This window comes from Mus caroli, unplaced genomic scaffold (assembly GCF_978045245.1).
Source record: "Mus caroli unplaced genomic scaffold, Mus_caroli_1 scaffold_18, whole genome shotgun sequence".
In the NCBI taxonomy this organism is placed as follows: Eukaryota; Metazoa; Chordata; class Mammalia; order Rodentia; family Muridae; genus Mus; species Mus caroli.
Genome location: NW_028227273.1, coordinates 69,520,784 through 69,543,290, shown reverse-complemented (window position 1 = coordinate 69,543,290; position 22,507 = coordinate 69,520,784). Strand labels below are relative to the sequence as shown.

The following is a 22,507-nucleotide window of genomic DNA, read 5'->3' as shown; positions in this document are numbered from 1 at the left end:
AGTTCGAGGCCAGCCTGGTCTACAAAGTGAGTTCCAGGACAGCCAGGGCTATACAGAGAAACCCTGTCTCGAAAAACCAAAAAAAAAAAAAAAAAAAAAAAAAAAAAAAATGGAGACAGTAAGTTCAGTCTTATCCCAAATGGCCAGCACAACATGGGACTAACTAGGAATCAGTCACTCTAATGGACCAAAAGAAGGATTTTTACATTTAGAGACCTCTTCTGAGAGCCTACCGCATACCAGAAGACCTAGGCTCATTCCTTGAGCCTTGTGACTTTATCATGATCAGAATTCCATGACAGTACATTGGTTGTGCATACGTGAACCTTCACCGAATTCTCTCCACTGTATTGTTGGGTTGGGTGATGTAAATAAGGAAGCCGAGGGAGCAGAACCTCACTCAAGACAAGGATCTCAGCTGCTGTGTGTTCATAATGCTGCAGGCAACAGAGGAGGCCTGGTGCAGCCCAAGCCTTCAGGCAGGCAGGAGAAAGGTGAGGTGTTGGTCAAGCAGAGATGCTGACTGGGAACCTGTGGCTAGGAGATTGCTTAGGTTGGGCTAGACTAGAATGGTTCTGGACGAGGCTGTGCCTTCATTGGTGCTGAGGACGGGAGGTTAAGATACTTCTTGGTGGATATAGACAGTTATATCCAAGTAGATGAAAAGAGTGTCAAAGCCAAGCTCCCTTCCAGGCTGTCCTCGAAGGAGAACAGTCATCCTGCATTGTTGTGGAGGGAAGCCAGAGGCTGCCTGGGAAGAAGGTGTAGTTGGGGGGAGGAGGGGTACGGGTTCCCTGACACCGAATTCATTATTGGGAGATTCCTCTTCGCAATCTCTCAACACCTCCCACAGGAATCACGGGCCAGAAATGTCTGACAGCCTCTGGAGGGCCGGCACCGGTGGCACTTGTGCCCGGCTTCCCGCCCGCCCACTGCCTCCGAGTCCCTCCCCCTCAGGTCCCGCAGCCTCGAGAAACCTCTCCTAGGTTTAGGCTTGCGTCGCCGCCGTGCCGGTGCTCGGTGGCCAGCCCCCCTGCGCACGGTCCTCTGTCCCTGGCTGTCGTCTTCGGTTCCCCGCTGTTCGCAGAGGCCTAGCCTGACCCGCGCACCCAAACGTGGGGAGGGGGCGTCGGGCGCGGGGGCGGAGCCTCGGAGCCAGGCGCGCGGCCGGCGCGGGCTGACGGAGGTCAGCGGCCGCGGGAGCGGACCCAGGCGTCCGGGAGGCGGCTCAGACGCGGCGCGCCACCGGGTGCCGGCCGCCGCCGCCGGCTCCCGCCCCTGGGCCGCCCCCCGCCCGTGACGCGCTATCCGTCCCTCCGCGTCGGAGCCCCAGCCCCAGTTCGAGCCCGAAACCCCAGCCCGAGCCCGAGTCCGAGCCCGAGCCCGAACCCACGGAGGGCGCTGGGCGGCGGGCGGCGCAGGGAGCGCGGGCTGGAAAGGATGCGATCGCAGACGCGGAGCCGCCGCTGCGTCTGAGCCGCCGAGAGCACCGAGCGCCGCGTCGCTGCGGGCCCGGCGGCGCCATGGGGAAGGAGCAGGAGCTGGTGCAGGCAGTGAAGGCGGAGGACGTGGGGACCGCGCAGAGGCTGCTGCAGAGGCCGCGGCCGGGGAAGGCCAGTGAGTGCGGGGGGCGCGCGGGGCGCGGGCGGGGCCCACCCCGCCGGGGTGCAGGGCGAGGAAGGGATGCTGTGGGTCTCCCGGGGTGGGGCGGGGCCAGGAGCGCTCAGACCCTTGGTCCGCGCCCCCCTTCTCGCCCTAGCTCTGGAGGAGGGGCGGCAACGAGCGCAGAACTGTCCGCCCAGCCCCCTGCGGGCACCTGCGGCACCCACCGTCCCTGAGGCCGCTGGCGATCACATCCTCCCTCGGATCTCCTCCCTTTCCAGGCTGCAGGCTGATGATTTCTACTTGTGCTTTTAAGGGCGAGGCGGATCTCCCCCCCCCCCCCCAAGAGACATTGTAGAGAGAGGGAGGGGCCCTTGCAGTGAGGGGCGACCAGAGGCTAGCAATCTCTGTCAGACCCCTTCCCCACCCTATGTTTAATAACACGCTTTGCAGGGAAAGGGGTGGGGTGGGGGACCACGCTGGGGGTGTGGCTGCCCAGGCATGGCCAGTGGGGGCCATTTACTGATGAGGGAGTGAAACACAGGCGCCCAAGGTCGCCCAGCCCTGGGGCAGGCTGGGCTTCAGACAGGGACAGCCTGGGGGATAAGGACACTAGGCTCTTGCAGGCTTCTGCAGACCTTGGTTGTCTCTGGCTTTTCTGCTGGAAAAGGGGGCCAAGGATCTGTAACGGAGCTCCCACACCATCCCTAGCTTGTGCCCTGGGGGTCCAGGGAAGGCCTCGGAGCTTGGAGCTTTGATTCTGACTCTCAACCCTGCTCATCCTAGAGCCTCCCTAGGGGCCTCTGGAGATGGATGGATGGGCGTGTGGACTAGCCAAGTGCGCAGCTGTGCATGTATGACCGTGTCAGTGTGTCAGGGCACCTGTGCAGGCACTGCAGGTCAACACATGGGACCTGAGTGCCTTCACTCCCAACCCACCATCATAAGCTGCGTGTAAGCTGCGGGGAGGGGGCCCCATTCTCCAGGGGGCTGCTGAGACACGGGACCGTCTGGAGTGGCTCCTGTCCACTTTGCTGTTGGAGGAAGGACAGTGGTGCCTCCAGGGCACACAGGCAGCCTGGGAAGCTCCACTTACTAGAGCTGGCGTTAGGGCCTCAAGGCTGAGTGGAAGAGCTTCGTAGGGAGAGGCAGGTTGAAGAGAGGAAGGCACAGATTTCCACCTAGTGGCCTGTGTCCTTGGTCATACTGACTCTCTAGGCCTTAATGGCCTTATCTGTAGGTTGGAACATCTGTGGTCCCTGACACCCCACAGCATCCTGAGAGCACTAAGAAGGGACTGATGAAGAGGAGACACTTACTTCCAGTTCAGCAAATGCTAATGGAGCTGGCTTTTTTTCTGCTGGCAGCCAGTGGGAACCACAAATATGAGGATCTTCTTCCCTTCCATTTGGCCATCATGGATAGGAGAGAGGGTTGTCATCTCTGCCTGGGTCCCTACCTCTGCCTTGGACTGATGTGGACTCAGCAGAGGCACCTGTCGGTCGTGCCCCTTCTGTCTGTAGTCTCTGAGTCAGAGGGGCGGTGTAATAAATCAGACAGAGAAATCCCTCCATGAATTAGCTCAGTTGTCATGGCAACACTGGCCTGCTTTGGAGTAAGAAGTATTTTGATTTAGCAAAGTACAGCTGGAGTTTGGGCCATGGGGTGAGGGGTGTCCATAAGTATCCTCGAGAGTGTGGTTCCCCCTCACATGCACACACCAGCCAGGCTTAATGATACACACCTTTAATCCTAGCAGTTGTGAGGCAGAGACAGGTAGATCCCTGTGAGCTCAAGGCCAGCTAGGTCTAATGCATAGTGAGTTCTAGAGACCCTGTCTCAAAAACAAAAACAAAACAAAAAAGAGAATGTGGTCTCCAGTCCAGCCTAGAGATTTTCCCACAGTCTTGTTCTTGAGCCCTTTTGGGTGCCCAGCTCTTCCCTCCCTACCCCATGGCTCTGTTAGTTCCCACCTCACCTCCAAGGGAGCCTGCACATGCATGCTCACTTAGCGGTTGTCCTGGAGGGGAAAAGAGACAACTTTGGAAGGAAGATGTTGGTAGGGGGCTGCCCTTCTGTTGCTGGTGAGGGGTCCTTGTCTAGTTTTGTGGCCTAGCCTTCCTCTCTGGGGCAGGCTGATGACACCCTGTAGAAATTGCCAGAAGAATCATGTGTGTGCGCACACACACACACACACACACACACACACACACTCACTCCTTGGCCCATTAAGAATTCCCTTCCAGCAGACTGTGTGGCACACACCTTTAATCCTAGCACTTTGGAGGCAGAGTCAGGAGAATTTCTGTGAGTTCTAGGCTACCCTGGTCTACATATTGAGTTCCAGGCTAGCCACAACAACATAGTGAGATCTGTGTGTTTGTTTGTTTGTTTTTAAATTCCCTTCTAACTTGGAGTTTAGATCTGACCTCAAACTAGTCTCTGGAGAGCAGCTTGAGGTCTGGGGGGTCACAAGAAACAGGGGTGAGGGTTGTAGGCAATTTGTTTGTGGTGCTGGGGATAAAATCCAGGGCTTCACGAATGCTAAGTAAGCCCTCTGCCATGAAGCTGCATACCATGCCTGTGTCCTGTATTGATGCAAACACCTACTAAAAAGTGAAAGGAGCCGGGTAGTGATGGTGCATGCCTGTAATCCCAGCACTTGGGAGGCAGAGGCAAGCAGGTGGATTTTTGAGTTTGAGGCCAGCCTGGTCTACAGAGTGAGTTCCAGGACAGCCAGAGCTACACAAAGAAACCCTGTCTCAAAAAAAAGCCCCCCCAAAACCAAACAAAACAAAAAAACAAAACCAAAACCCTCTCTCGAAAAACAAACAAGCCGGGCGGTGGTGGCGCATGCCTTTACTCCCAGAACTTGGGAGGCAGAGGCCAGTCTGGTCTATAAAGTAAGTTCCAGGACAGCCAGGGCTATACAGAGAAACCCTGTCTCAAAAAAACCAACCCTTCCCCCAAAAAAATTTTAATTCATTTTCTTGTGAAACAGTTTCACGGTGTAATCCTGACTGGTTCGCTGGGGCTATGTAGATCAGGCTAGCCTTGAACTCACAAGAGAGCCATCTACTTCTGCTTCCTAAATGCTGGGATTGAAGGTGTGCAACACCACACTCTGCTGGTAGACCTGTTCTTGATCTAGTTCTCCCCTCCCCTCCCCTCCCCTCCCCTCCCCTCCCCTCCCCTCCCCTCCCCTCCCCTCCCCTCCCCTCCCCTCCCCTCCCCCTCCCTCTCTCCTCCTCTCAACTCCCCTGCCCCACCCCCACCCCGCATTGAGTCTTGACCTCCATACCCTTCCAAAACCTTGGTTTCTGCTTGTCTGACCTCAAAGCAGCTTGCTTGGGCTTTCCACTCCCTAAACCTGACTCTGTGGTGGAGGGAGGGCAGGAATTTGGGAAGCCTGGGAGACTCTGAGACCTGACTGCATTATGGTTGAGAAGAATGGGGGTGGGGGTGGGGTGGGGGGAAGTGTCTTGAGCATAACCCTGGTGCCATGGGACAGTGACATCAGTTCACAGCAAGGGACAGTAGCAGGCCCAGCCATATATAGTTTTTAGGGCCTGCAAGAGATGCTAAGTGCCCTTATCTGAAGTCAAAGTATTCAAGAAGGGTACCTGTCTGAGTAACTGCACAGGTCACCTACCCATGAAGCTGGTCCCAAAGATAGACAGACAGGAGGACATGTAGGATGGAGAGGGCAGTGTTTTAAACCACAAAGCCCAGAAGAAGTTTGATGTGATACACTGGTGGTGATGAGGGCTAGGAAAAAAGATAGAACTAACCCAGGAAGGGATGGGTGACATTTTAGGTGAGAGAAAAAGCTACATCTGGACAGACTGAAGATTGTGAAGGAGGTGTCACGCTGTGACATTGTGGCTTACATGTTATAGGGACATCTGGGAGGCTGCTGTGCAGCTGGAGTAAGGATAACAGAAACAGAGGGGAGGGAAGAGGCCAAGCAAAAGCAACACAAAGCATTGCAGCCTCAGCCACCATCCCAGTGAAGTAGCGCAGGAGGGTTTCTAGGACATCTGATCCAACACTTTTGCTCGTGGGTTTTTTTTTTTTTTTTTTTTTTTTTTTTTTTTTTTTTTTTTTTTTTTTTTTTTTTTGGTTTTTTCGAGACAGGGTTTCTCTGTGTAGCCCTGGCTGTCCTGGCACTCACTTTGTAGACCAGGCTGGCCTCGAACTCAGAAATCCGCCTGCCTCTGCCTCCCGAGTGCTGGGATTAAAGGCGTGCGCCACCACGCCCGGCTGCTCGTGGGTTTTTGTTTTGAGACAGGGTCTCATTGCTTCACTGGACCAGGCTGGACTCATATATTCACCTGCCTCTGCTCCCAAGTACTGGGATTAAAATCATGCGCCACCATACCTGGCTGCTTTTTTTTTTTTTTTGGTTTTCAGAGACAAGGTTTCTCTGTGTAGCCCTGGCTGTCCTGGAACTCACTTTGTAGACCAGGCTGGCCTCGAACTCAGAAATCCACCTGCCTCTGCCTCCTGAGTGCTGAGATTAAAGGCGTGTGCCACCATGCCCAGCTGCTTTTTTTTTAAACATTCATATTTTTAATGTATGTGTGTTGTATTGATTTATGTGTGTGTACAAGTGTCGTGATGCACACGTCAGAGGACAATTTGTGTGACTCAGCTTTCACTCTCTACCTTCGGCTGTGCTACAACCACCTTTACCTGGTCTCATTTCTGCACACCCCTCCCCCACCCCCATGGCTTGCTTTTTTTTTTTTTTTTTGGAGACAGGATCTAACCTGTAGCTCAAGTTGAGCTGGAACTTGGAGCCCTCTGTCTTCCCCTCCAGAGTGTTCTGATGACAGACACAGGTACCAGATCTGACTGTATGGTTTTCAGAAGTTTTGTTTTGCCTGCCTGCTTGCCCTTCCTTCCTTCCTTCCTTCCTTCCTTCCTTCCTTCCTTCCTTCCTTCCTTCCTTCCTCCCATCCTTCCCACTTTCTTTCTCTCCCCTTTTTCCTTCCTTCCTTTCTGTTACAGAGTCTTAGGTAACCCAGGTTGGCCTCAAACTTTCATGTGTGTGTGTGTGTGTTTTGTTTTGAGACAGGGTTTCTCTGTGTAGCTCTGGCTGTCCTGGAACTCATTCTGTAGACCAGGCTGGCCTCGAACTCAGAAATCCACCTGCCTCTGCCTCCCCCCTTCCAAAAAAAAGAAGGCCTCAAACTCTATGTAGTCAAATTTGGCCTTGAACTTCTGATCTCATTTGTCTCGTGAGTGCTAAGGTCACAAGTGTATGTCACTATGTCTGGCTGGAAATGTATTTTAACAGCACTCCAACTTGTGTGTACAAAGGACAAACCAAGGGGTATGAGGGCTCAGTAGTGATACCAATGGGGAAGCAATGGCAGGGATCCTATCTGATGTGCCAGTTGAGCCCATGGTGATAACCATGACCCAGTGAAAAGTGTAGAAGCAGGATGTGTTTTGAGTATATCTATACCTGAGAACACAACTCAAATCCATGAGCAGGACTCTCAAGACTGCCTTGTTGTTGTTGTTGTTGTTTTTTTGAGACAGGGTTTCTCTGTGTAGCCCTGGCTGTCCTAGAACTCACTCTGTAGACCAAGCTGGCCTCAAGCTCACATATATCTGCCTGTTTCTATCTTCCAAGTATTGGGATTAAGGGCATGCACCACTGCCACCATCACCTGGCTTGACATGTCTGTCTGTCTGTCTGTCTGACTGTCTGTAGTATGTATGTGTGTATGTATGTAAGCATGCATGTGTATATTTTAAGACAGGGTCTTGCTGTCTGACTCTGACTATACTGAAACTTACAATGTAGATCAGGATGGCCTCAGACTCACAGGGACCAGCCTGCCTCTGACTCCCAGGTTCTGGGATTAAAGGAGTGTGCCACTCACTACCTGGCAGTCAGGGTTGACTCAATGCTCGGTCTGATTGACCACTAGGAAAGTGCTCTACAGTTGATAAACTGGAATCAATATCTGAGAACACAGGAGGAACCAGAAGGTGGCGCTACCTTCATTCTATTCAGGAGAGGCTGTGAGATGTGGGGTCTGCCCAGCTGGTGTTAGCAAGGCCTTGTGTTCAAGTAATGCCCTGAATCTGATCAGCTCAGGGAATGCCACCTTTTCTAGCCCATGGGAGAGCCTAATGGCCAAGGCCACAGTGCTAGGAAGTGTCAGAACAAAGATTCAAATTCAGGTGTAGCTGGCTTCCTGGGCTTCAGGAATTGTCAAGAGACTCACATGCTGTGCCCAGTGGCTGAGGCTGAGCCAATCCAAGCTAAGCCCTACAGCCAGCCCACTGTGACTCTACTCTCTTGGCTCCCCTGCCTTTGGGTCCCCCACCCCCAACTCTGTCCTGAGCCTAGACAAAGGGGCTTCTGTCCTTCCAGCCCCCCCCCAGAGTGACTGACCCACAAATGGGTTATATAACCATGGCCCAGACAGGCAGGGGGTTGGCAAGAGTCCGGTGGACAAGGGCCCACTGGGATGGCTTTGGTGGGCTCCTCTTCTGAAAGCTCTAAAGAAGGCCAGGGTGAGGGAGGCCCCTGGATGAGAGAGACCCCAGAAGAGAAAGAGTGTGGGCCCTGGGGCTTCAGTTGGTCTGAATTTGGAGTCTGAACATGGCTTTTGTGGGAAAGGTGGCCATTAGCATCAGTTACCTGGAGCCCCTTACCCACAAGACAGCCTTTCCTCCACCCTGCAGGACTGTAGGGTTTATCCACACGGCAGCCAGAGCTGGCAGCAAGAGGGCCTGGAAACGTAGTCCTTCCCCCAGAAATACCCCACTTCCGGGTGTTCCAGCCTCTTCAGCCACCCCCGGCCCCATCTGGGTCCTTCTGAGAGACAGATGGGGCTGGCTCTCTCCCTCCCACCAATGGCAGGTGCTGAGCCAGCATCCTAAGGGAGGGGTGCACGTGCACATGTGTGTGCCCATGTGGTGCACGGGCTGATCTCCCATTCCCAGATGAGGACAGGCCGATGTTCACATATGAGTGCAATGGTAAACCAAGGCTCAAGTTGCTGGCGCCTGGAGCTGAGTCCCTGCAGAGCTGGATGTGCGACTATAGATTTAAGACCTTGCTAGAGCAGCCAGGCAGATCACTATTACCATCTCCTATTCTTAACAGGGTCTGGACCACCTTTCCTTACTGGGTCTCCCTCTCTCCACAGAGCTCCTGGGCTCTACCAAGAAGATCAATGTCAACTTCCAGGACCCGGATGGGTGAGTTGTCAGCTTGGGCATGAGCAGAATGCATGGGGTGGGTGGACCCCAGGGAAGGCTGGGTGTTGGCTTCTCTCCTAGACCTGTCCTTCCCCTGCCCAGCTTCTCAGCCCTGCACCATGCCGCCCTGAATGGCAACACAGAATTGATCTCTCTGCTGCTGGAGGCTCAGGCTGCTGTAGACATCAAGGACAACAAAGGCAAGCCTGGTCTGGGGGGCCTTGAAGCCAAGGGCAGGTGACAAGGTCAAGGATGACATCCTGGCAGCCTTGATGGCCTCACCGCTGAGGTCTCAGCCCAGGGTGTCTGCCTGGGTTAGGACAGAACCTTAGAGATAGTGTTATGTCTTTAGTGAGGGTTGGATTTAGGGTCAGGACTTACTTTCCCACAAACCACACCTGTCCCCAGGTATGCGGCCGTTGCACTACGCTGCCTGGCAGGGCCGGAAGGAGCCCATGAAGCTGGTGCTGAAGGCAGGCTCAGCAGTAAATGTCCCATCCGATGAAGGCCACATACCCCTGCATTTGGCTGCCCAGCATGGTCACTACGATGTGGTGAGGCCACATGGGGAGTCTGGGTGGGCAGCCAGGCAGAGGGTTGGGTGGTCCGAGGGATAATCAGGCCCTTGTCCCGCAGTCAGAGATGCTGCTGCAGCATCAGTCCAACCCCTGTATGGTAGACAACTCCGGAAAGACACCTCTGGACCTGGCCTGTGAGTTCGGCCGCGTAGGGGTAAGTTTCTTACAGAGATGGGAGCGGGACTCCCCCTGCCTATCCTTTTCACCTGGGGTGGGGCTAGGGGCAACCCCAAGTCAGGACCACCCTACCCTGATCCTTCCTTCCAGGTGGTCCAGCTGCTGCTAAGTAGCAACATGTGTGCAGCCTTGCTGGAGCCCCGACCAGGGGACACCACCGACCCTAACGGCACCAGCCCCCTGCACCTGGCAGCCAAGAATGGCCACATCGACATCATCAGGTACAGCCAGGAGCAGGAATGGGGCCAGCCACAGGCCTGCAGGGCATGGCGATATCCAGGGGCACAAGGCTCCTGTTCCAAGATTGGGAATAAGAAAGGAGCCTCCAGGATGGTGGCACAGGTCTGTCATGCTCTTGAGAGGCTAAGGCAGGAGGGTAGGAAGTTCAAAGCTAACCTAGGCAACTTAGCAAATATCCTGCCTAAACATAAAAAATAAAGGCCTGAGTTAGGTGTGGCTATATGTGTCTATATCCCAGTACTCAGGTGGAGGGACAGAGCCTGCAAGTCAAGAGTTCAGGGTCTCCTTCTGCTACCTAATGATCTTGATGCTACTTGGGCTATGTGAGACCCTAACTTAAAGGAAGGAAGGGGCTGATGAGATGGCTCAGTCAGTGAAGTGCTGGCCATACAATCGTGAAGGCTTGTGTTCTGATCCCCAGCATCCATGATAGCCAGACATGGCAGCAGCATGTGTTCTGATCCCCAGCATCCGTCATAGCCAGACATGGCAGCAGCATGTGTTCTGATCCCCAGCATCCATGATAGCCAGACATGGCAGCAGCATGTGTTCTGATCCCCAGCATCCGTCATAGCCAGACATGGCAGCAGCATGTGTTCTGATCCCCAGCATCCGTCATAGCCAGACATGGCAGCAGCATGTGTTCTGATCCCCAGCATCCGTCATAGCCAGACATGGCAGCAGCATGTGTTCTGATCCCCAGCATCCGTCATAGCCAGACATGGCAGCAGCATGTGTTCTGATCCCCAGCATCCATGGTCATAGCCAGACATGGCAGCAGCATGTGCCTGTCGTCTCCTTGCTGTGGAGGAGGAGAGAAGAGCATCGCTGAGGCTTTGCTGTTCAGCCAGTGGAGCTGAACCAGAGTGCTCAGGTTTCCATTAGAAACCCTGTCTCAAACACTAAGGCGGAAGGAAGAGGAGGGTTCAGCAGTTAAGAGCACTTTTTGCTCATAGCCTCCTATAGCTCCAGCTTCAGTGAATCCCACAGGTACTCCACACACTCCCATGCACACACTCCCATGCATACTCCCATGCACACACTCCCATGAACATTCCCATGCACACACTCCCATGCACACACTCCCATGCATACTCCCATGCACACACTCCCATGAACATTCCCATGCACACACTCCTATGCACACACTCCCATGCACACACTCCCATGCACACACTCCCATGCACACACTCCCATGCATACTCCCATGCACACACTCCCATGAACATTCCCATGCACACACTCCCATGCACACACTCCCATGCACACACTCCCATGCACACACTCCCATGCATACTCCCATGCACACACTCCCATGAACATTCCCATGCACACACTCCCATGCACACACTCCCATGCACACACTCCCATGAACATTCCCATGCACACACTCCCATGAACATTCCCATGCACACACTCCCATGAGCATTCCCATGCACACACTCCTATGCATACTCCCATGTACACACTCCCATGAACATTCCCATGCACACACTCCCATGCATACTCCCATGTACACACTCCCATGAACATTCCCATGCACACACTCACATGCACACACTCACATGCACAATCCCATGCACACTCACACGCACTCACATGCACACACATTTACACACTTCCATGCACATGCACACATTCACATACCCCACATGCACACACCCAAATGCGCAAACACTCACATGCACACACATACACACACTCACGTGTATATATCCATTTGCAGACACATGTACACATACACATAAAGAGCAAAAAAATCCTTAAAAACTTGAAGAGTGATTGAAGAAGACATCCAGCATTGACCTCTGGCCTCTACACACATGTACATACATGTAAATATACACTTGTACATTACAAATGGAGATGTATGAACATCTAAACTGGCTGGGATACAGCTCTGGTAGAGGCTTGCTAGCACACATGAGGTCCAAGGTTCAATCCCTAGCCTGTGTGTGCACACAGGGAGGTGCAGGGTTGAGGACAGGCCTGAGCATGCCCAAAGGAGAGGCTGGTGAGAGGCCAGTTTGTTGGTTTGTTTGTTTTATTTTAGATTTATTTTATTTTTTTATGTATATATGAGTACACTGTAGCTGTCTTCAGACACCCCAGAAGAGGGCATCAGATCCCATTACAGATGGTTGTGAGCCACCATGTGGTTCCTGGGATTTGAACTCAGGACCACTGGAAGAGCAGCCAGTGCTCTTAACTGCTGAGCCATCTCTCCATCCTGGGAGAGGCTTTTGTATCTTCTCAGTCCTGGCTTTGACTTGATCTTGCCACCTGTTGAGATCTTGTAGAAGCATCTTCCCTGAGCCTCAGTTTCCTCATCTGTAAAGAGGGCCCACAACATTGCCTACACTAAGATTGAACAAAATAACAGCTATGAAAGCCCAGTCAAGGACAGTCCTTCTGCAAAGCATCAGGAAACTCAGACATGGTATCATCACACAAGGGCACGGGTGGCCTGTCATCCATCCCCAGCAGACAGTTTAGCTGCTGCTAAAGGCCCTGTCTGCATTCTCCCTCTTTGTAGGCTCCTTCTTCAGGCCGGCATCGACATTAACCGCCAGACCAAGTCTGGCACAGCTCTTCATGAGGCCGCACTCTGTGGGAAAACAGAAGTGGTTCGGCTACTGTTGGATGTGAGTCTGGTGACCCAGGACACAGAGAGAAAGGTTGGGGCCAAGTGGGGGACATGGGGACCCCTGACAAGGCCTTGGCCTTTGGTGTGTGCAGAGTGGGATCAATGCCCAAGTGAGGAACACCTACAGCCAGACAGCACTGGACATTGTACACCAATTTACAACGTCCCAGGCCAGCAAGGAGATCAAGCAACTGCTTCGAGGTGGGCCTGGGTGGGGCAGAGGGCTGGGACAGGGCTGGGAGGGGCAGCTCCCAGGACTGGGTGTCTACTCACTGTATTTCCAGAGGCCTCAGCAGCTCTGCAGGTCCGGGCAACAAAGGATTACTGTAACAACTATGATCTGACCAGCCTCAATGTGAAGGCTGGGGACATTATCACGGTGAGGACAGTCCCCGGGGGCTGTGGCAGGGATGGGAGGGACTCTTGTCATGCTTAGAACACCGTCTTGCAGAAGCTTGGGGAGGGTGTGGGGTAGCAGGCCTCATCTGCCAAGGTGAGGTCCCTTCCTGAGCACACACACCATTTGTTTGGTCAGGTACTTGAACAGCATCCAGATGGCCGGTGGAAAGGCTGTATTCATGACAACCGGACAGGCAATGACAGGGTGGGCTACTTCCCATCTTCCCTGGGGGAGGCTATCGTCAAGCGAGCAGGTAAGTCTACCCCACTCTGGAGAGAAGCAAGCAGGGGCCACTCAGCCTGAGACTGGGGATGGAAAGGAAGAAGTATGCTTTAGAATGTTTCGGGCAGAGCCAGGTTGAACTCTAGCCATGGCCAGGACTGGCATCCAATAACCCCTCCTGCAGGGTCCCACATGCCTTCCATAGTCCAATAGTCTTTTTTTTTTTTTAAGATTTTATTTATTTATTATATGTAAGTACACTGTAGCTGTCCTCAGATACTCCAGAAGAGGGAGTCAGATTTCGTTACAGATGGTTGTGAGCTACCATGTGGTTCTGGGATTTGAACTCGGGACCTTCAGAAGAGCAATCGGCGCTCTTAACCACTGAGCCATCTCGCCAGCCCCCATAGTCCAATAGTCCTAGGTGGCGACTAAGCACACAGTGTCCTAGGCAGACACGGGTCTTCTGAGGTGGGAAGAGCAAGGGATACTGTTGTTAGTTAACAAAGGAAAAGAACCAACCGGTGACACAGAGAAAATGAAGCCAAGCCCACCTTACTTAGATCAGAGAAGGCTCTGAGGGGAGGTAGCAGGCAGCACAGTCCTGCCAACATAAACCTGGTGGCCAAGGGCAGCGAGGCAGGAGAGCAGTGCGGTGGAGCATGCGGTGCGGAAAGGGTTCAGGACCAAGTTGGAAAAGTCCATAGTATGGTTTAAAGAAGCTAGAGGTCGCCGGGTGGTGGAGGCGCACGCCTTTAATCTCAGCACTTGGGAGGCAGAGGCAGAGGCAGGCAGATTTCTGAGTTCGAGGCCAGCCTGGTCTACAGAGTGAGTTCCAGGATAGCCAGGGCTACACAGAGAAACCCTGTCTCGAAAAACCAAAAAAAAAAAAAAAAAAAAAAAGAAAGAAAGGAAGAGAAGAAGCTGGAGGTCCGGTAGGGATGAAGCTGACTTCTTTTACAGTGGACAAGGATGGAGATTGGCAGATGTGGCAAGAGGGCCAGGTAGAAGGTGTGGTCGGCCACCTGTGACCACCTGGTTCCTAGGATAGATTTGGCCTCAGGCCACTGAACGGCTTCTTACTTGTCCCCTAGAACAGAGAAAGTCAACCATCCAGTGATCCTCAGCCCCTTTGCCTATAGGGCCTTAGGGTTAGTGCTGGGACTCCCCGCCCTGGGCCCTCTACCACTGTGACCTGGTCTCGGACATTCAGTGTCTCTCACATTACTGATGGCCTCTGTGCCGCTTCCTCTGTGTCTGGCTGTACCTGGGCTGCTCAGGGTTCAGGAAGGCTGTGTTTAACCTACAGGTTCCCGGACAGGCAGTGAGCCAAGCCCACCCCAGGGAGGTGGCTCACTGGGTCCCTCTGCACCCCCGGAGGAGATCTGGGTGCTGAGGAAGCCTTTTGCAGGTAGGCCAGGGCCCTGCAGAGCGCTGGGGCAGTCGTTTGGCTGCTGGGTGTTACTGTGGGGACAGCACACTTCACAGCCCCTGTCCTGGCAGGTGGAGATCGAAGTGGCAGCTTGAGCAATGTGGCTGGGGGCAGGAGTACTGGGGGCCATGCCTTGCATGCAGGCTCTGAAGGAGTTAAGGTGAGTGAGCAGGGAGGGGCGGCCAGGGAGGGGTGGCCTGGCCTGGAGCAGTGCTAGCAATTGGTCTTTCTGGGTTCCAGCTCCTGGCAACCGTGCTTTCTCAGAAGTCAGTCTCTGAGTCCAGCCCAGGAGATAGCCCGGTCAAGCCTCCAGAGGGCTCTTCAGGTAAGAGCAAGGATCCAGCTGTGCTGGCCTGGCAGGTAGGTGGTCACTATATAGCCTTTGCCTTGCCATTCCCTCTCATCGCCAGGTGCAGCCCGGTCCCAGCCTCCAGCAGCCCATGCTGGGCAGGTATATGGGGAGCAGCCACCCAAGAAGCTGGAATCCGCCTCGGCCTCGGCTTCTGAGGGCAAGGTACAGGGCCTGGTCAGAGCCAGGCCTGGATTTGGGAGGGATGGGTTGACAGTCTGACAGGCATACCTGGCCACAGCAGCTGCTGCGGGCCTTGACAGACCAGACTCTGTCTTTCTGTCTGTCTCTGTGTCATGTGCGCGCACACACACACACACAAGTGTGTGTACAGGTGTTGTCTATCGTGTAGGCTGTGAGCTAGTGTGTGCACACTTGCAGAAGTACGAAGGGTGTTGTGTGGATGTAGAATGGTCAACTATGAGCTGGGCATACATGCGTGTGGTTGCAGAAATGGAAGGGGATGGGTGTGAGACATATAAATGTTTCTGTGGGTATGGCGGGTCATGCGTGTATGTGCCTGTGTGGCTGTGATGCGTGATCTGATGGCTGAATCCCATACAGCAGAGGAGGCGAGGGACTTCTGAGTAGGGCACAGAGCCCAGCTTCCAGGGAGCACCTAGGCCTGAAGCCCTTCCAACAGAGTTCCCTCCCACCTATGGTGTCCCATCAGCTGCATCTCTGAGATGGTATGGGTATCATGGGGTGGGGGAGGCCACGGCACAGATGCAGCAGGACCTTCCTGGTGGAGCTCACTGAAGAAGCCTGGAGGGCTGCAGATGCTGTATCCAGGATGACAGATCATGGAATACTGGTACAGTGGACCACAGCGGCGGATCCAGCACTCTGGCCATGAACCAAGCAGAGAAGGAGGCACAGTGGAGGTTGGGGCGCAGCCCAGCAGTGGACAGGCTGCAGTTGGTGCCTTGTGTCTTGCAGAGTGCTGAGGCAGTCAGTCAGTGGCTTGCCACATTCCAGCTACAGCTCTATGCCCCCAACTTCACCAGTGCTGGCTATGACCTGCCTACCATCAGTCGTATGACCCCTGAGGTGAGCTGCTGTGGGCTTGTGGCCAGCTGCTTCTCTTCCAAAATGCAGATCCCTCCTGCCTGCGAGTTAACGGGCCTCCTCTTTGCCTAGGACCTCACAGCCATTGGCGTTACCAAGCCAGGCCACCGTAAGAAGATTACGGCAGAGATCAGCGGCCTGAACATCCCTGACTGGCTGCCTGAACACAAACCCGTAAGGCTCCTTGCGCCCTGGTGGCCGAGCCAGGACCAGCAGGCAGATGAACAGACAGACAGGCTGCCTTCCTGGCTACATCCCTCATCTGCCTTCTGGGGTCCTAGGAAGTGGAGTTTGCAGATGGAGCCAGGCCCAGTGGCACAGGCCTGTCTATAACCAGCACTCAGGGAGGCTGAGGCAGGAGGATCATGAGCTCAAGGCTTGCCTGGGCTACAGAGGTGGCCTGCTAGCAGGGAGCTATTTGGACAGCCTATTTGTCCATTATGGGGGTAAACTCTTCAGGCAGGCTCATGGCTAAGACTCAAGGGGTTGTGAGGAGAATCTCAAGCCAGGAGGGGTTGCCTTCTCTACTCATGACCAGCACCCCTATAGCAACGTCTTTTACACACATATGGGCTGCAAATGGGCTGGTGTCAAACATGCTTGCCATATGCATGCCCACAAATCCCATTGCACATGCTGGCCTGTGCTAATGGCTGACAAGTAGCCTTTGCTCTTTCTTATGAAGAGATGCCCACATGTGGGGACAGCTTCTGAGCTGATGCTGGCCCTCTGAGTTGCACACTTGCTCTGTTCTATCCACCTACGGGAGAGGTGCTGTGGCTACCCATTGCCTGCCCTCCCCAGAGTCCTGGATCTGTTGGTTAACAGGGCTGCACCTATCTGTCCCACTGGCTTGCCACTCAGTAGTCAGCAGCTCAGGGATCTTCCCAGGAGCACATCCGGGTCACATGGACCTCGCCTTACTCTGTCACCTGCATGACTGAAGGTGCTGAGTGTGGGTGCAAGAGTGGACTCAGCTGGGAGCTTGGGACGATTGGGCGGTTCTTGGTGGACACTGGATATTTGCACATGCCTGGTATGGCTGTGTGGTGAATGTGTAGCAGGAGCGTGGCCATGCATCTGCTGTGGGTGGGGAGATGTCGTGAGGGTGATGGAAAAAGGGTGCCTGTGCTTTGTATAGCTGGAAGCGGCATGCAGGGCGTGTGTGCCGTGGACATGAATCTGCTGTGGCATTGTGCGTCTGTGTCTGGTGTATGAGTGTGTCTCCTCAGGACACTGCCTGTGGCCACCTCATCAGGCAAAGAAGCACTTTTTTACGTCTGAAATTGTGTCCCAATGATAGGTGTCCCAGGTGTGTTTGCGTGTGTTGCCTTGTGTGTACCCTAAGTGTGCAGTTGGCATGTTGAGAAGCTGGTTTGCAGTTCCCACCAAGGCTGTGCCTAGGCTGTCTGCAATACTGATCCTTCAGGCCTGTCTGTTTGTCCTTCTGTCTGTCTGTGCGCAACAGGTCTATCTTCTAATAGCTCCAAGTAGGTGGTCATGGTGTGAGCAGCCAGCTTGGGCTGCCCCTTTCTGTCCCCCTTTCCATAGGCTAACTTGGCTGTGTGGCTGTCAATGATTGGTCTGGCCCAGTATTACAAGGTGCTGGTGGACAACGGCTATGAGAACATTGATTTCATCACCGATATCACCTGGGAGGACCTGCAGGAGATCGGGATCACCAAGCTGGGTAAGGTCCCAGCCTACCCCTTCCACATCTGCCTGCACCTCCAGGTCCTCCTGACCAGCTTCTCCCCTACTCTTGACTCAGGACACCAAAAGAAGCTGATGCTGGCAGTGAGGAAACTGGCAGAGCTGCAAAAGGCAGAATACTCCAAGTATGAGGGGGGACCCCTGCGCCGAAAGACACCCCAATCACTTGAAATGATGGCTATTGAGTCACCGCCCCCATCTGAGCCTGCTGCAGCAGAGTGCCAGTCTCCCAAGATGACCACCTTCCAGGACAGCGAACTCAGTGGAGAGCTGCAAGCTGCCCTGTCTGGCCCAGCTGAAGCAGGTGCAGCTGCTGTTGAGAAATCCTCCAACCACCTGCCACCCACTCCGAGGACAACCTTGCGGGAGTCCAGCCTGAGTGGACGGGCTCGGCACATAAGCAGCTCTCAGGAGCTGTTGGGCGATGGGCCTCCAGGGCCTGGCAGTCCTATGTCACGAAGTCAGGAATACCTGCTGGATGAGGGGCTGGCTCCTGGTACCCCACCCAAGGAGGTGCGGTCCAGCCGCCATGGCCACAGCGTCAAGAGGGCCAGTGTGCCCCCGGTGCCCGGCAAGCCACGACAGGTCCTTCCGTCTGGTGCCAGCCACTTCACACCCCCACAGACGCCCACCAAAGCTCAGCCAGGCTCTCCTCAGGCCCTTGGGGGACCTCATGGTCCAGCCACAGCCAAGGTGAAGCCCACCCCACAGCTGCTACCACCAACAGACCGACCCATGTCACCCCGTTCCTTGCCTCAGTCACCCACACACCGTGGCTTTGCCTATGTGCTGCCTCAGCCAGTTGAGGGCGAGGTAGGGCCACCTGCTCCAGGACCTGCGCCCCCACCAGTACCCGCAGCTGTACCTACACTATGCTTGCCCCCAGAAACTGATGTAGAGCCTGGGAGGCCCAAGAAACGTGCCCACAGCTTGAATCGCTATGCAGCATCCGACAGTGAGCCTGAGAGGGATGAGCTGCTGGTGCCGGCTGCTGCTGGACCCTATGCCACAGTCCAGAGGCGTGTGGGTCGGAGCCATTCAGTGAGGGCTCCTGCTGGCACGGACAAGAATGTTAACCGCAGTCAGTCCTTTGCTGTGCGGCCACGTAAGAAGGGGCCCCCACCACCTCCACCCAAACGCTCCAGCTCGGCCATGGCCAGTGCCAACCTAGCCGACGAGCCGGCTCCAGACGTTGAGGTAGAGGACGGCCGGCTAGGGGTCCGGGCGCAACGCCGTCGGGCTAGTGATCTCGCCGGCAGTGTGGACACAGGCAGTGCTGGCAGTGTGAAGAGCATCGCAGCCATGTTGGAGCTGTCTTCCATTGGGGGTGGGGGGCGGGCTATTCGCAGGCCCCCCGAAGGCCACCCCACACCCCGTCCCGCCAGTCCAGAACCGGGCCGAGTAGCTACCGTGTTGGCCTCTGTGAAGCACAAAGAGGCCATTGGGCCTGACGGTGAAGTGGTGAACCGGCGCCGTACACTCAGTGGCCCAGTCACTGGGCTTTTGGCCACTGCTCGCCGCGGGTCTGGGGAACCTGCAGAGCAGAGTCATTTTATGGAGGATGGCACAGCCCGACAACGGCTTCGAGGTCCAGCTAAGGGTGAGGCAAGTGCGGAGGGTCCTCCCCTTGCCCGGGTAGAGGCCAGTGCCACGCTCAAGAGGCGCATCCGGGCCAAGCAGAGCCAACAAGAGAACAACGTCAAATTCATCCTGACCGAGTCTGACACAGTGAAGCGCAGGCCTAAGGCTAAGGAGCCTGACACTGGCCCTGAGCCACCCCCACCACTGTCTGTGTATCAGAATGGCACAGCCACCGTTCGCCGACGGCCAACCTCAGAGCAGGCTGGGCCTCCAGAGCTGCCCCCTCCTCCCCCTCCTGCAGAGCCCCCACCTGCTGACCTGATGCAGCTGCCTCCACTGCCCCTGCCTGATGGCAATGCACGGAAGCCTGTGAAGCCACCCGTCTCTCCCAAGCCCATTCTGGCTCAGCCTGTGTCCAAGATCCAGGGCTCACCTACACCTGCCTCCAAGAAGGTGCCACTGCCAGGCCCTGGCAGCCCAGGTAGGTGCAGAAAGCCGGCTAAGGTAGAACAAGGGATCTCAGGACAGGATCCTTGCTGAGCCCATCTCATAGTCTGGTTTCCCTCTTTGAGTTTGATGGAGCCCAGGTGGTGTGGGATAAGACTATCTGATCTGATCATTAAGAGCTCCTTAGCCATCTACTGTGGGATAATTCTGCCACCCCTGTAGTCGGCAAGCCTTCTTGTTCAGTGAAGGAGGTGCAGAAGAGCCAGAGTAGTGGTAGACACGCAGGAAGACCTAGCTGGAGTACCCTGATACAGGAGAGCAATGCAGAAGTACCGAGACAACCATTGTGGCTGGATGCATCAGGCCTCATCTGAAGGAGCTTAGGAAGCAGTGACACATTTTGCAGTAGATTCGCATACCCTAGAGGCTGCGGTGAGAATAGGGCGGGGTACAGCATCTCTGCTGCTTAGATGGAGGGAACACAGTGAGTGGTAGGTGTGTTGTTCTTTACTGGGTAACAGCGTCGTCCTCCTCCCTGCAGAGGTAAAGCGTGCTCATGGCACGCCACCGCCCGTGTCACCCAAGCCTCCGCCGCCACCTACAGCACCCAAGCCAGCCAAGGCTTTGGCGGGACTACAGTCCAGCAGCGCCACCCCCTCGCCTGTGCCCTCTCCAGCGCGTCAGCCGCCAGCAGCGCTTGTCAAGCCAGCTAGTTCGCCACCCTCGCAGAGCGCCAGCCCTGCCAAGCCCCCTTCCCCAGGGACACCCGCGCTGCACGTACCCGCCAAGCCCCCTCGCGCTGCCGCTTCAGTGGTCTCCGGACCCCCAGTAGCTTCAGATTGTGCTTCACCCGGGGACAGCGCTCGGCAGAAGCTGGAAGAGACTAGCGCGTGTTTGGCTGCAGCACTACAGGCAGTGGAGGAGAAGATAAGGCAGGAAGATGGACAAGGCCCTCGGTAGGTACTTCGATCTGGGGTGGGAATTCTGGTCCAGCAGAGAGTGTGAGTGTGGTTTTTGCCAGTGAATTGGTATGGGTAGGCGGAGCTATCCAGCGTGGTTTAAGAGTGGGTTGCTGTGGAGCCACCTAGCCCTGAGTAAGGAGACCTGTGCTACCCAACCCCACTGATGCATGCCCACCCTTAGCCCCTCCTCCATCGAGGAGAAGAGCACTGGCAGCATCCTGGAAGACATCGGCAGCATGTTCGACGACCTGGCCGACCAGCTGGACGCCATGCTGGAGTGAGGCAGCCACCCACGTGGGCCCACCCGTACTCCCCGCACTTTGACCTTTACCTCAGGACGGGCACCTCCAAGCGGTGGGTGGGGGCCGAGTGGGCGGGGCACGCCCAGCTCTGCACAAGCACAACTCCTACTCCTGGCCCAGGCTAGTCGTCAGCCCCCTGGCATGGGGGTCAGGGGGCGCTCCAAGGGCTCTGAGCAGATGCGCTGCCCGCTGGTGCCCATTCCTGTCTGCTGCTCCCTGTGCAACAACTGCTGGGCCCTGCTCTTGCAGGCTTTGCTCTGCTGGCGGAGGGTTGCCCCTCCCTTGCCCTAGGCAGACTGAGCGCCAAGGGAAGATGAGGGGGGTGGCCACTGTGGCCCTCTCTCCAATCTGTGGCAGAGCACAGGCCTATGCCCAGCACAGAACTGCCCATTGGGGAATCTCTGCCAGCTGCTCTGGCACAGCACAAGGGACAGGGGGGGCCAAGGTTGGGCTCGCCCCACTGCACCCCAGAATATAAGCTATCAAGAGTATTAATTTATTGGGAATGAGCTGAGGCAGATTTCCCCAGAAAAACAAAAAGATAACTTTAACAAATATATATTTAAAGAGAAGAAATATTATTGATTCTATAGAAACCATTTACCAACGGGAAGGTTACAAGTCCAGCTTGAGACTAAAGCTGTCAGAGGCTGAGGCCACCTGTCTGCCCTTCTCTTTCATCTAGGAGTGGCCGTGCCCTTGGTCACGAGCACACACAGCTGGGAGGCACAGTCTGGGAGGGTGGCTCTGCCCAGGCCTCCCCTCTGTCCTCCCAGCTTCCGAGAGGCCGAAGGATGTGAAGGATGTGCCTTGCTCTTACTGGCTCTCCTCCATGCCACAGGGCTGGGGAGGGCTTCTTCCTTCTGGGTGTGGCCATGCCCTTGGGGTGCTGGTGTGAGGGTGCACCCAGTGTGAACCCTACGTGAACTCGGGCATGAGTGCAAAGGCGTGCATGCCAGCCTAGGGGCAGGGGTGTTTGAGGCTGTGTCTGCCCCGCCTCCCCCAGGCAGCCTCTGTTGGCAGCCATCCCGCCCATCTTCAATTCCCATGGATGTTCTGCTCATGGTCTGAGGCTGTGTTGTGTAGTTCGTCTCACCTTTTCCTCCCTCCAAAAAATACTGACTGCTCTCCTCTCTCGTGTTTGCTGATCCACAAGTGTCGGGCATAACACTGACATTTCTTTACCCCCCCCCCCACCAAAAAGAAACCCAAAACAAAACCATAATTGTGGTGGAGGGCAGCTAAGAGTGTGGCCACGGGGCCCTTGCAGCTGTCACTCCTGGCGCTTCCTCATCTGAACACGCTGACCACTCATCAGCCTCCTCTGTGTGGGCCGCCCAGGCTAGGGCTCTAGAAGTGGGGAGGGGGTCTGGACAGGGAGCTGCTGTCAGCTGTCAATAAACAGCAGAAAACAGAGCTGCTTGGCTCACTCTTTGGGGGTATTGGGGGGGGGTAGTGGAGCTCAGCCTGGAAGCTGGGAGTCAAGGAATGATAAGCTGCCTCCGGCAGGGAAGGAGATCCCTCCCATCTTGTGCCTGAGCATACCAACGTCCTTGGGGC

The 22,507-nt window shown here is 55.3% G+C and overlaps 1 protein-coding gene across 2 annotated transcripts; it reads left to right on the top strand.

Moving 5' to 3' along the window:
- Positions 1 to 1,006: 1,006 nt before the first annotated feature.
- Caskin1 (CASK interacting protein 1) lies at positions 1,007 to 22,357 on the top strand. 2 transcript variants are annotated; one of them, XM_021186143.3, is made up of 20 exons: positions 1,007 to 1,617; positions 8,778 to 8,829; positions 8,932 to 9,029; positions 9,238 to 9,383; positions 9,466 to 9,561; positions 9,675 to 9,805; positions 12,361 to 12,469; positions 12,564 to 12,672; positions 12,756 to 12,850; positions 13,007 to 13,124; positions 14,403 to 14,504; positions 14,597 to 14,685; positions 14,766 to 14,850; positions 14,936 to 15,039; positions 15,814 to 15,924; positions 16,015 to 16,116; positions 17,494 to 17,632; positions 17,714 to 19,717; positions 20,225 to 20,639; positions 20,827 to 22,357. In XM_021186143.3, exons 1-20 carry the CDS (start codon positions 1,524 to 1,526, stop codon positions 20,924 to 20,926), a joined length of 4,299 nt encoding a protein of 1,432 aa, XP_021041802.1. In that variant the 5' UTR covers positions 1,007 to 1,523; the 3' UTR covers positions 20,927 to 22,357. The 2 variants fall into 2 exon arrangements, with proteins under 2 accessions (XP_021041802.1, XP_021041803.1); XM_021186144.3 differs by lacking the exons at positions 15,814 to 15,924; positions 16,015 to 16,116.
- Positions 22,358 to 22,507: the final 150 nt, after the last annotated feature.

Excerpts from the sequence above, each read along its gene's own strand:
- Caskin1 (XM_021186143.3), top strand. The coding sequence starts at position 1,524 with ATGGGGAAGGAGCAGGAGCTGGTGCAGGCAGTGAAGGCGGAGGACGTG. Across the intron at positions 1,618-8,777 it reads GCCGCGGCCGGGGAAGGCCA|AGCTCCTGGGCTCTACCAAG; the intron begins GTGAGTGCGGGG and ends CTCTCTCCACAG. Across the intron at positions 17,633-17,713 it reads GATCGGGATCACCAAGCTGG|GACACCAAAAGAAGCTGATG; the intron begins GTAAGGTCCCAG and ends CTCTTGACTCAG.